The sequence below is a fragment of the Hemisphaericaspora subhashii genome (genome assembly GCF_019202705.1).
Source record: "Hemisphaericaspora subhashii strain CBS 10753 chromosome Unknown scaffold82, whole genome shotgun sequence".
NCBI lineage: Eukaryota > Fungi > Ascomycota > Pichiomycetes > Serinales > Debaryomycetaceae > Hemisphaericaspora > Hemisphaericaspora subhashii.
In genome coordinates this window covers 1-12,693 of record NW_026057218.1, presented here as the reverse complement: position 1 = coordinate 12,693, position 12,693 = coordinate 1, and the positions used below count along the sequence as shown (strand labels likewise).

The 12,693-nt window shown below is 35.0% G+C and overlaps 4 protein-coding genes across 4 annotated transcripts; 1 reads left to right on the top strand and 3 right to left on the bottom strand. All coding sequences in view use genetic code 12, as the record gives it.

Annotated features, from left to right (window-relative positions):
* Positions 1-234: 234 nt before the first annotated feature.
* J8A68_001455 (uncharacterized protein) lies at positions 235-1,254 on the bottom strand (the record flags this gene model as incomplete). The annotated part of the gene is made up of 1 exon (XM_049405109.1): positions 235-1,254. The coding sequence occupies one exon, from the start codon at positions 1,252-1,254 to the stop codon at positions 235-237; it is 1,020 nt and encodes a 339-aa protein (XP_049265222.1).
* Positions 1,255-2,190: 936 nt separating this feature from the next.
* Positions 2,191-3,825, top strand: J8A68_001454 (uncharacterized protein; the record flags this gene model as incomplete). The annotated part of the gene is made up of 1 exon (XM_049405108.1): positions 2,191-3,825. One exon carries the CDS (start codon positions 2,191-2,193, stop codon positions 3,823-3,825), a length of 1,635 nt encoding a protein of 544 aa, XP_049265221.1.
* A 92-nt stretch (positions 3,826-3,917) lies between these two features.
* GCN2 (serine/threonine-protein kinase) lies at positions 3,918-9,218 on the bottom strand (the record flags this gene model as incomplete). Its single annotated transcript, XM_049405107.1, has 1 exon — positions 3,918-9,218. The coding sequence occupies one exon, from the start codon at positions 9,216-9,218 to the stop codon at positions 3,918-3,920; it is 5,301 nt and encodes a 1,766-aa protein (XP_049265220.1).
* A 954-nt stretch (positions 9,219-10,172) lies between these two features.
* J8A68_001452 (uncharacterized protein) lies at positions 10,173-10,670 on the bottom strand (the record flags this gene model as incomplete). Its single annotated transcript, XM_049405106.1, has 1 exon — positions 10,173-10,670. The coding sequence occupies one exon, from the start codon at positions 10,668-10,670 to the stop codon at positions 10,173-10,175; it is 498 nt and encodes a 165-aa protein (XP_049265219.1).
* Between the last annotated feature and the right edge of the window lie 2,023 nt (positions 10,671-12,693).

Here is a 12,693-nt window from a genome sequence, read left to right as displayed (position 1 = left end):
GGAAATCACACCTCCCCAGACCATGGACACATTCCATTCACATTTGCAAAATTACTTTCAGAGGAAAAGGGGAAGGTACATATAGTCCTATTGAGATTCAGTTCCCTTCATCATAACTTCTGCTAAGATTTTTTAGCGTAAGGCTTCATGAAAAGGCCTAGGTTCTTGCATTGTAGAAGTGGAGTTTCATTAAAAAGCGCGTTCATTTCATTAATATATATACTATGTCTATATCTATCTATACCTTCTTTCTATAATATGCCTAATTATCAAAGCTAAAGGAACATCGGATTCATTCAAATCCAATGCCAAAAATCCACAATTCCATTCCCTACTCAATTTCTGACCCATCTCCACCAATTTAGGCGAAGCAAGAGGATGGTCCACCTTGGTACATACGATCCAAATAGGAGGTGGCCCTATTGTCACATCCTTCTCATTAAAATTCTCATTCTCTTGTTTCCATATACTCTTTAATGCGACTTTAAAATCATACACATCTTTTTCTTTCCCCTTTATCCACCCTGCTTTATATTCCAAATATGACTTCCATGCATCCTCCAACCCCTCCAATATCGGCTTTAACAAACTAAACGAATGCCGGCTATCCAATCCCGTATCATCATCACCTGGCGCTATGATATCCTCGCCATATTTCGGAGGACAATATGTCGGCACAGCATCATAAAATAGAATATATCCATCCACATCCCCATTCATCTCACTAGCACCACTAGCTACAAGTAATGGACATGTCAGTACTGGTTTTCTCGGGAAATGAGTGGCTAGATTATGGAGATATTCGGGTCCAAGATCAACATGAATCGATTGTTCTAAGAATGGAACGGTAGAATGGGGATTATATGCTGGTGTATCGATAATTTCGACCGCTATGGGAGATACCTTCCCGCTGTGCTTGTCGGCCCTATAATATGGATTCTTTGGAATTGATAGCATGGTTGGAAATGAGATGGGCTCGGAATTATATTTCTTCAGTCCGAGGAGGATTTTGGTGGAGATGTCTGAAGGTTGATAGGTGAATAAGATGGGAGTCACTCTAGTGGTGGGATAATATGTATCTGGGATTCTATTAGTAGCAATGTTTGTGACAAGTGTTGTTTTCCCTGTTTTGGCCCCTCCTAGAAATGCTATTCGAATTGGATGGGTGTCATTTATAGGTGATGATGAAGTTGTCCGGTTTGTGAGCTTTTTGATTGGTTGTTTTTTGGGCCAGATACTATGTTTAGTGCTCATAGTGTGTCTTCCTTAACACAAGCAATTAGTAGGTATTGTCTGTAAGTAAGTTGTATCTCTTGTTGAAGGGTTGATGGGTTTGACATAAATAGAAGCGCAAATCTGATGAAAGCGAAAGTTCCAAGAAAAAAAAGAAATCAAAGTTTATTTTTTTTTTGGAACTCAATCTTGACAGATTTAATTGTAATTGACAGGTTCAGTATAATTACTATCAATATTATTGTTCCTTTTAAATTGATATTAGCGGTATTCAAGAATATTAGAATACAATGACTTGATAATCTACAATAATTAGTTTCATTTTAGTTGACTGTATGAATCACAACATACCCTAGAATTTTATTCAAATTGGGTGCAAAAACATCCAAAAAATCAAAGTAGTCAAATATGGTACTAAAACATAAAGCTAACACAATTGGTAAGTTCTTTTGTAATATTCTATTCAACTAATATTTTGAGATATCTAGCCATTGCATTTTGATGTATTTATAGAAAGAAGCTTTGACAGAGAAGTTAAAACCATTAGGATATTACTTACAATAGCCGCATCATATGCGGCATAATTAATTAATGTTTATTTATTCGCACGTGAAAAATAATAATAATAAATAAGAATCAGACGAGTCTTAAAAAAAAAATTTTAATTAAAAGAAATTTGAACAAACACAATTTTTTTTTTTTATCAGATTTGAGTACAGAGGGTACCCCTTTTTTCAAACAACACGTATCTTCTATTACTCTCTATCTCTACGTAGTATATACATATTATATATACAGAGAAAAAGACACTATTCTTATATGATAGTATAGCTTACAACCAATAGAACTAATCCATTCATTTGTTTATAATTTACTGCGCATTCTCCCCCTCCTTTGAGTATCCCTCCCACGACATCTCCCCACTGCAGTGCTACTACTACCGCTATTACTTTCAATATGACATTTGTCCATTCCACTTATATGGAAGGAGATTACTCAACAATATCCAATAATTCAACTACTTCTGGTTCTTTCACTTCTTCTTTAGCCGCTTATTGTTTTATAAATAATCATGAACTTCATTGCATACCAATAATTTCAGACAATATCAATACCACCACCATCAATATAGAACGAGATGAAAATGATTTAACTCCAAACCTATCTCATTTCAAAAACAAGAATCTTCTTTATAGTCTTAATAACCCATCAGCATCAGATGTTGAACCAGATTCCTATTCTGCTAAACTTGATTCCAGTAATAACAACCACCTATCATCACCGTCGACGGCTTCGTCAATAAGTGCGGCTCATAGTGGAGATATAAATTCAACAGTCAGATCAGCTAGTCCTTCTCCTTCACCCAGCCCGTCTCCTATTCCACTGGAATCACATTCATCAAATGCCTTATATCTTCCAAAACATACAGTTAATTTATCCGAGAATTTAACCAATGGATTCCAAGAATTAAAGGAACTTTTAATTCAAGTATTTCCAAATTGGTCAAACAAGGACGAGATTTCAATTAGTCAGTTAACCGGAGGAATTACCAATATGTTATTATCTTGTAAATATTTCAATTCAAGAGTATTGATTAGAGTATATGGACATGGAACAAATTTGATTATTGATAGAAATCGAGAATTTGTTTCTCATCTTATGTTGAATTCAATCGATTTGGCTCCCCCTGTTTATGCTAGATTTAAAAATGGGATGATTTATGGATATCTTGATGGAAGATCATTACAACCACAAGAATTAACTCAACAAAATATATATCCTTTAATTGCACAACAATTGGGGAATTTACATTGTCGATTGAAATTTGAATTGATTGATTCTGCAGTTTCGAAGATTAGATCATTGAAATTTACCAGATCAAATAGTAGTACAACTAAAAAGAGTAACAATAGCAGAAAGAAGAAATATATCTCAAATGTTTGGGAATTATTAGATACTTGGACAGATATCATCCCAACTACAAATCCAAACATAATTCAATCTTTCCAAACCCATCTCCCGAATATCGCAGTCACCCCTGATAATTTCCGCCAAGTAATCAAAGACGAAATCCAATGGGTTAAACATTATCTTGAAGATAAGGTCGAATCTCCAATAGTAGCATCTCATTGTGATTTACTTTCAGGTAACGTAATCATCCCCGACGAATCCCAACACCCACTTCCAGGAATAACTGGCCCCAGCCCGAACCTACCTCCCATTTCTGAAAACCCCATCAAATTCATTGATTATGAATATATGCTTCCTGCTCCACGTGCATTCGATATCGCGAACCACCTTGCGGAATGGCAAGGGTTTGAATGTGATAGATCCCGGATCCCGGATCCTAGTATGACAAACCCAACAATTGTAAATTGGGTTAAGGCATATCTTAATGATATGAATGCTAGTGAAGAACAAGTTAAACAATTAATAGAAGAAATTAGAATGTATTATGGAATGCCAGGATTTTATTGGGGGATTTGGGCGGTTATTCAAAGTGAATTGTCAACTATTGATTTCGATTATGCTGAATATTCCGTTATGAGATTACAAGAATATTGGGATTGGAAATTGAAAGTTACAAACTAGAGAGAGATTCGTTAGGTTTTTTTTTATATAGAAAATCATCAATTATTATTTATAACAATATTTGCATGATAATTAATATATATATGCACCACTTATCTTCTCAAATCTACAATTGTTGTATGTTGGGTCTTTGCAGCTACCAAAATAACCCAACTATTCCCCTTTGCATGTTCTTTAACCAACGTATTCAAAATATTCATCGCAAAACTCTTGGGGAAATTATTTGTCGAATAAACCACTTTTCTCACCCATTCATCCTGTTGATGAATAGAAGTTATACTTATCATATCCAAGATCTCATCTCTCGCATCTATACTTATAACCGGCGCCCCTGCTATTGATTTCAAACATTGTGAACTAGCAATCTGGGCATCATTCTCCACTTCCCATTTCTGACTCTTATTCACCGCTTTCCGACCTCTTGGAGCATCATTGGGCACGACAATCACTTTTTGCGAAATATCCATCGAGAATATTGGTGATAAATCCTCCAATGGGGCAGAAGTACCTGCTGTAGCAGTATGGGTATCAATATTCAAATCTTCGGTCTTGCTACTACTATCGATATCTAAATCACCACCATGATGTTCTTCAAGTTCATTCTGGATATATGTCACCAATTCTTCATAATCAACATCTGATTCTCGACCAGATATCATATTTCGAACTTTAATAGGTTTGAATTGTGATTTTTTCCGACTTCTCCCTGCCTGAGTTGTTGAAGGAGATTGTTTGATAATCACCACGAGTGTAACTCCATCAATATATGCCTGATGGGAAATTTCATCTTGGGAACGGCCATAGAACATATCTGATTTTATATTATGTGACCATAACATCCGTAATATTTCATATCCTCCTTGGGTAATATATGATTCTTGAGTCGAGGTGACCAACACGTCCATTCTACTTCCATGCCATTTTAATAAATTGGATGAACCAGGATGTTGTTGTTGTTTTTGTTGTTTCCGGGTCATGAGTGTCTTCATCAAGATCATCATTAATGTCGTCGTTAATGAAAATCCGACAGCATGTGGAGTGGTTGATTTGTTGGAAGTCATGATGAGGTCTTTGTTTGAGAATGAGGCAATTAGACCATCATATCTCCCTCCAGTTGCTATTCTTGTAAATCGTCTTGATTTGTCAACTTTGAATACTGCCAGGAATAATATCCCATGGGAATAGTATTTACTATTATAATTACTTAATGGATTGAATAATATCAGAGTCTTGATATCTAATTTCGATAATATTGAAAACATATCCCGAAGATGAATAAATGCTCGTTCTACTTTTACCAAATATGGAGAATCAATCATTAATTTTTGTAATTTTTGTCTGGCTTTTTCTAATTCACAAGTGAAATTAAAACTATCAATCAAATCAGTAATAACAGTATGTGGAACCTTAAAATCCTCTCTTAAATACCGTTTAATCTCTTCGGTACTTTTATCTATCCCTAATTGTGACAACACCCCAAAAATATCACTCTTTTTCTTCTCATCAATCCCAATATTCCCAAATGCAAATGAAATCACCGCATCCAAAATATCATAATGATTAATCACAATAATCGCCGTCAGATTCTTCGAATGGAAACATGGAAACAATTGCATGATTTCATCAACAACTTTCAAACATTCTGCATCTTGCGCTAATCTTTCCGATTTGCTATGTCCCACAATATCAAAATTCACAGCACTGTAGCGATCAGGTATACCCGTTCCACGGACATTTGGTCTATATACGAAATCATGTCTGAATATCTTGGGGATTGTGACTTGTGTATGACTCAAGAATCTCGCAGTTGGTAATACAAGATCATATGGGAGTGTAAGCACCGACCCACTCCTATCTAAGATTTCATAAACTAATTCTCGTGATTGGGATGGGACTTTGGGTAGGATGATATTAGTATTAAAATTCTCAACTGCACCATGATTCTGAAATATTCTAAATAATTCTTGGATCAATTTCGAAAACAATAAATAATCACTAGTTGATTCAATCCGATTAGCTTGAGATTTGGTCGTCAGTGAATCAAACATAAGATCTTTTGCTAACAGATATGGCTGATTAAACAAAGTTTCCCTCACTTGTTGTTGCCATGGAGATGCTGGATCCGCCAAAGATTTCAATGCTTCTTTAATAACCTGATCCTGATGTTCAACGGGTAGCCAACCCGTTTGTAATAATTGATTGGCCCCTGGACGGACTTTGGGATCATGATCTAATAATAATTTAATGATTTTCTTTTCGGTTTTGAATTTTGGGTTTTTGGAGAAATTCAGCGGGAATTCAATGGTTTTTAATCGGAGATCATTCAATATCCTTACTCGTTCCATTCCGGTTGATAATGGATAACACATCTCAAAGAAAATTATACCTAAGGAATACATATCGACTTTTTCATCATATGAACCAGTGGCAACTTCATTGGCAGTATAGAAAAATGTTCCTACAAGCGTGGATAAATCTTTCGTTGGTGATGCAACTGATGGAGTGGTTGCAACTTGATTATTGGTGGATACAACTGATGAAAATTGGGAATTTTTGGCTAAACCAAAATCTCCAACTTTTACATTATTAACCCTATCAATGAAAATATTGATGGGCTTTAGATCTCGATGAATAAATCCTTCTCGATGGATATATGAAACAGCTTCCAATAATTGTCTGAATAACCTCCAATATTCATTAGGATTTCCCGGAAGTCCTTGTTCAATAAGATTTAATAATGTTTTATTTTCACAAAATTCCATCTGGATATAAAGTATTGATTTTGGCAGGTCTCGTTTAATAATTCCAGAACCACGTTGTGTTGGCATGCGTTTGGATACAGTCAGAGCTGTCGAAGACGTATAATCATCATCTGTTGTTTCCGCATTTGATTCTGCATCAGTTGAATTTGCAAACACAAACGGATCATCACCATCTTCATCACTTTCATCCTCATCATCAAATTCAATTCTAGGATCAAATGAATTGGAAATATAATCAACCTGGAATGAATTATCCATACTTGGCAAAAACGAAGACGATCTACCCAACTTCGTCTCAAAACTATCCGAAAACCCTTCCTCTCCATCCCCACTTTCATCTCCACTACTCTCTTCCTCTTCAGAATCCACAGCAGACGCACTTGTCATAGTATCCTCAATCTCCTCCACCCAAGTCCCATAATATCTCACAATATACTGATGATTCAATCTCGCCAATGACAACACCTCACTCAATAATGAATCCAATTTATCAGCCCGATGTTTAATTTTCTTAATAGCATAAAAAGTCCCCTCCATCCTGCTTCGGGCTTTTACAACTTCTCCAAAACCCCCTTTTCCCAATTTTCCAACCTCTTCGAAATCACGTTCATATCGACCCATATTTCTCCTCAGATGAGACGAGAAGATCGACCCCAGGTTTTCGCCAAGGTATTGGTTTTGGTTTGAAAGACGACGACGGGAGAGGTTTGACATGGTGGGTGAGAATGTGTGTCGACGATCGGGTGGTAGTGGTGTTGGTGAGGATGAAGATGCTCTGTCGATACGTAATTGACTATTGTCCTTAATATGAACATGTTTGATAGCAGGACTGCCCTTGGAGGTGGTGGTGGGTGGTTGATTTGGTTGGGATTCCAGGGATACGATTTCTGATCCTTTGATTTTCTGGGATGCACTTGATGTAGATTGGAGTTTCATGATTACTGGGCCATCACGGAGGAATTTCACGGCATTTAGTTCGAGTGGAGTTGGTCGTTTGGAAATTTTGGGTTGTAACATCTTCGATAATAGGTCATAGACTAAATTGGCATATTCTTCTACTCCTGTGAATTCATTAGCTGAGAATTTGGTTAGAAATGAATCGGGGGTAGGATATGTAGTTTTAAGAATATCATATCCTAACATCACCCTAAGGAACAATACTCCCAAGTCCCAAATATCTGTTTTTTGATGATGTGAGTTATAATGTGGAGATTTCAATTCTGGAGCTATCCATGCTTCAGGCATAAAATGAGGTTCAAGTGGAGCACTTATATCACTATTAGGATACATATTAAGCATTTGTAATATTCTATATCCATATGAAGGATGACATAATTTCAATATCTTTTTGGGAAATGGATTAACATTCGAATTGATAGAATTGATACTCAGTTCCAGAGCATTTGCATTAACATCATGAGAAAATACCATGACTGTAAGGGGACATAATAATTTATGCACAAATCCAGCATTATGTAAGTATTCAAGAGCTGGTAATAATTGAATTAACCAAGTTCTAGCCAATGCCCAATTAATGAATTCAGCAGTTGGGAGAATTTCATATAATGAATCAGCTGCTAATGAAAACTCAGTTAATAATCTTATTTTCCAACAATCAGTTGATTTATCAATTTGGAATCCTACTAGTTTTAAGATATTTGAATCATTTATGCTCATTATTAATTGTAATTCTCGTTCTAAGTCTTGAATCTCTCGTTTCCCATTATCTGTTTGCCAATGTCTATTATTTAAATTAATGGCTGTGAGTAAATAAGATACTTCAATTCCTCTTGCTTTAAATTTCGCTGCCATTTCTTTTCCAAGGTATGGTTTAACAATATATTGATTCCCAACTGATGTCAATATTCCTCTTCTTTTATAACTAATGAATCCCAGTACTGCTTTGAACTTTATTGTAAATCTAGTATTGGGTACAATTGCTTCAATTGGATTTTCAAATACGAAATAATCATCTATTTGATCTGGAATCAAGTCATCAATACGAGTAATTTCAATATTATGTTCTCTGTCTTCATCTGAAAGCAGGTTCCCATCTTCTTCTTCATCTAAAAACTCGCCTTGAATCTTTTGGATCTGTTCATTTAATTCTTGATTCATTTTGGCTCTTTCTAATTCTTGTTCTTGTTTCTTGCGTTTTTCTTCTTGTTCCAATGCTTCTCTTTCATTCTTTAATCGAAGTTCACGTTCTTCTTCTAAAGATAGCACTTTTTCAGTAGTTGATTGGATTTCATCCAACATGAATTTCAATTCTGATATGATTGTAAAACAAACTTCTTCTTCTGGATATTCTTTAATCAATTGTTTAATTTTAGAATTTAATTGTGATAAATTAACTTTTAATAAATTTGAACTTGGATTAATTAATTTAATCAAAGGAGATGATAAAGGATAAGTTGGAGTAAATTCAATATCTAAAGTAATAGAAACTTCTGGTCTATCTGGATTCTCATTGGATGTTAATAATATTTGGAAATGAGGTGAAGGTTTCTTATTCCATACTAATCCACTTGGAGTAATATTGGTAAAGATATCTCCATAGATTGATTCAATACTACTAATTTCATCTTGCTGTCGATGTTCTAAATCCAGTGAGATTGATACTTCCTTCATCCCCTTTAGATTATACGATCAATATATATACAAGATGATACTACCAATATCAAACGTCAATTGGTTAAATAAAAATTTGGTTGTAAAAAAAAAGTTAAACGACAAACCCCCATAAAATTTAAATATTGCGACATCCGTGTCGCAATGTCGCAGTTATGACCATCGCTATTTAGCGTGAATGTAGTCAAACCTGTGACAATAACATGTAATATTTTTTTTTTCTTTTATTATTAAGCAATTGCTATCTGTGACGTTACCCGCACAACCCACCAAGGTAGAATACTTATAGAGATTTAAAAACTACATAGAAAACCTGATTCATAAGAATCGGAATTCATTTAAAATGATGAATGTTTAGCGATGTTGTATATAATGCGCAAATTTGCTAATGTTTAAATGTTAATTGCTAGACCGAGTTAATAAAGTAAGCTGTTCTTCAGTCACAGGACGAAGTGTGGACTTGCTATATCGTCGTCGGAACCATAGTTTTGTGATAAGTTGGAAGAAACGGTCGATTTTGAGATATACGTGATCAGGGTGGTGATGGTGACCAATAATAGCTGCTAGCGTGTAGTTCCAGTGGAATATTGCGTCCAAAGTTGACGAGTGATAGGCCAGTCTTGGTAAATATGTTGGAAATCGGGAGTTATGTTGTCAGTGTTGAGGCAAAGTAGACAGTGTTTTAAATGTTGGTTCGGATAGTGAGGTTGCTTGCGATTGAGCCAAGATGTGAACGATGTCCTAAATGTACACGGTGAAGTTCTTCTAGTTTACCGGGATATTGGTATTTCAAATCCTTTTGCTTTCGCCAATATCTTTGCCAGTCTTCTGGAAATAAGTGAAATTGATAACTGAGGCGAGGGTCAGCATCGATTTCATTTTTGTGAAGAATAATCTTGGTTGATATGGAAAGAAAATTGCAGTTAGTTAATTGTTCGTCATTAATGTCTTTGATTAAGAAATTGATTTTTTCTTCTGAGGGGATTTGAGTATGTGAGCAAGTTGATCGTCATTAACGGGTAATATGTTAGTTTGAGTTAATGGGTGAAGGGGGTATGTCAATTCAAACCAGGCAGATAGAATGGATTTTTCAGCTCTAGTGAAGCAATCATGATGTATTAAATATCCATGAAAGTCGCGGGCATGTTGTGTTTGTGTAGGGATGCGTAGTCCTAAGAGAACATCGTACCAGGGAATAATCTGGTGTAGTCCAGACAGCAGCAGAGCTAATTCTTCAGTTAAGATATCTTGAGTAGCTTGGTGAATTTTTATTCGCCATAATAATATGGTGGGTGAAGCTTCTTTGGTTGTGAGGACCTTGTAGATTAATGGGGCCTTTCTTCCTTTTAGTTGATGTGATAACTCAAGTAAGCCATAAACACCTAATTCAGGTCGGTTTGTTAGTGGGATACCATGAAATTTTCGATCAATTTTCTTTCTAAATGATTCCATAGCTTCTATCGGCATGGGGTCCTGTAATTCCCGGAAATATATTTTTTGAGAATATGTAAAGATTTAGTAATATTAATAATTATTAATTTCTTTTTGAAATAACATAAAAAAATAAAATATAAGCGATAATTATAAAAAGAAACGTAGCCGAGATCCGTTTGTCCCGTTCGATCTTGAACAATTAGAGAAAAAAATTAGATGAGTATACGAGATCATGAGATGAAAACTATTATTAGATAACGAAGCATTAAAAAATATTTGTTATTGGAAACTTATTAAAAAAACAATACGCCAGGTTTCATCCACTGTGGTAAAGGCTCGAGCGGAGCGAGATTTTGGGGGATGGACACACACACCCCGTTATCCCACGACAAATGCTTTGTGGGTTTCTTTGTTAGTTTTATACGAGTGTATGCAAATATTAATAAACATTGCTATCCATTCCCTGTTAAAAAAAAAGTGTGCTCGATTTGTAAGCTGGCGAGGTTCATGAACTGAATTAAAAATAGTTCTATTAGATGCCAACAAATCTATGAATGTAATTACTAATGATGAATAAGTGGCTAAAATAATGAAATTTTGCATAAAGTGACCTTAAAAATTTGCGCGAAAATAATCTGCGGCAAACGAACCCTGAAAATATTTTCTGAAAAAATAAAAATGTAATTAGATAAGATAAAATCATTCTTTTACATAAAACGGGGTGGCATGTTTTTTATACACGAGTCTCATTTCCATTCAATCATAGAATTACTTAAGTTCGCCTGAATTGGACAACCGAAGTGCCCCCCTAGATCTTTTTTTTTTCAGAGACGAACTTTAGTCTCCGTTGTTATGAGTGTCAAATTACTTGCAGCTACATCTTGGATTGAAAATTTCCGTACCGTCGTAGCTAGCATTTTTAATCCCAAGCTATGATCATTTTATCTTGGCAGGAAAATTATGGAGCAATCATGCATGTGCTCACCTGACAATTATGCAAAAATGTTGATGATCTATATTATTTTAGACAATAATTGCATTGTATCTTGGTGATATTTGTATATATATTATTAGCCAAGGTATAAATATTATTTTTTTAGATTTTATTTTTTATTGTTATCTCCAAATGCGCTCTTACTGCTTTCGCATTATCAAGATGCAGCCGTCCCGTTAAAAAATATTGAAGTATTTTTGGAATAATCCGGATATTCCAAGGGATTTTAACCAATTAATCCACCACATTTCTTGGAATATATCTGAGAGTCATCCAAACTCTAAGCCTATAGCCACTTGAACTTGAAACCGGATGACGTGTTATACCAAAAATTGACACTAGGAATTGCTCACTTCAACCTCACTTTTTAATGAACGAGGAAGACAAACAATTATTAGCATATCACATATCACATTAACAAAACAAAGCTAACCATAGTAGAGCTATTCAATAATCTAACAATCGAATAAATTAGAGGGAATCTTGGCTGGAGAATTCTTCAAAAAGATTTTACTACCGAAAAAAAAAAATATTTTTTCACATCGGAAAATAAAATATTTTTTTGAACCGGAACAATTTTTTCTTTTAGATTTTTTATCTTGACACTTTGCAACCTCATAGATTTTGATGAACTGAGCCCTATTTTGTTTACCTATAGATACATGAAGTTGCGGTGATTGATGTACAAGTGATGCAAACCCGTTATTTAGAAATATTCGGCGTTCTTAAGTATGTCTATTGCAAACTTTTTACGCACTATACGTATTAAAAATATTTATTTCTATTGTTCTTGATACGGATTCAGCCACCGGAATGCACGGGCTGCCATTGTGGTTTTAGTTATTCCGTGTTATTGTCTGAGTGCATATTTTATTTTTCCGGTATAGTCATCACCAGTTCTAGTCATCTACATTTATTCAAGCACACCTATACTTTGCAAAATGGAAATCCTCTCTGTTGAACAATATATAAAAAGGAGATGGATCCCATAAAATTTTGAGGAAGGATGTAGGTTCACCATATCAAATATACATCAATGTTTTCGAA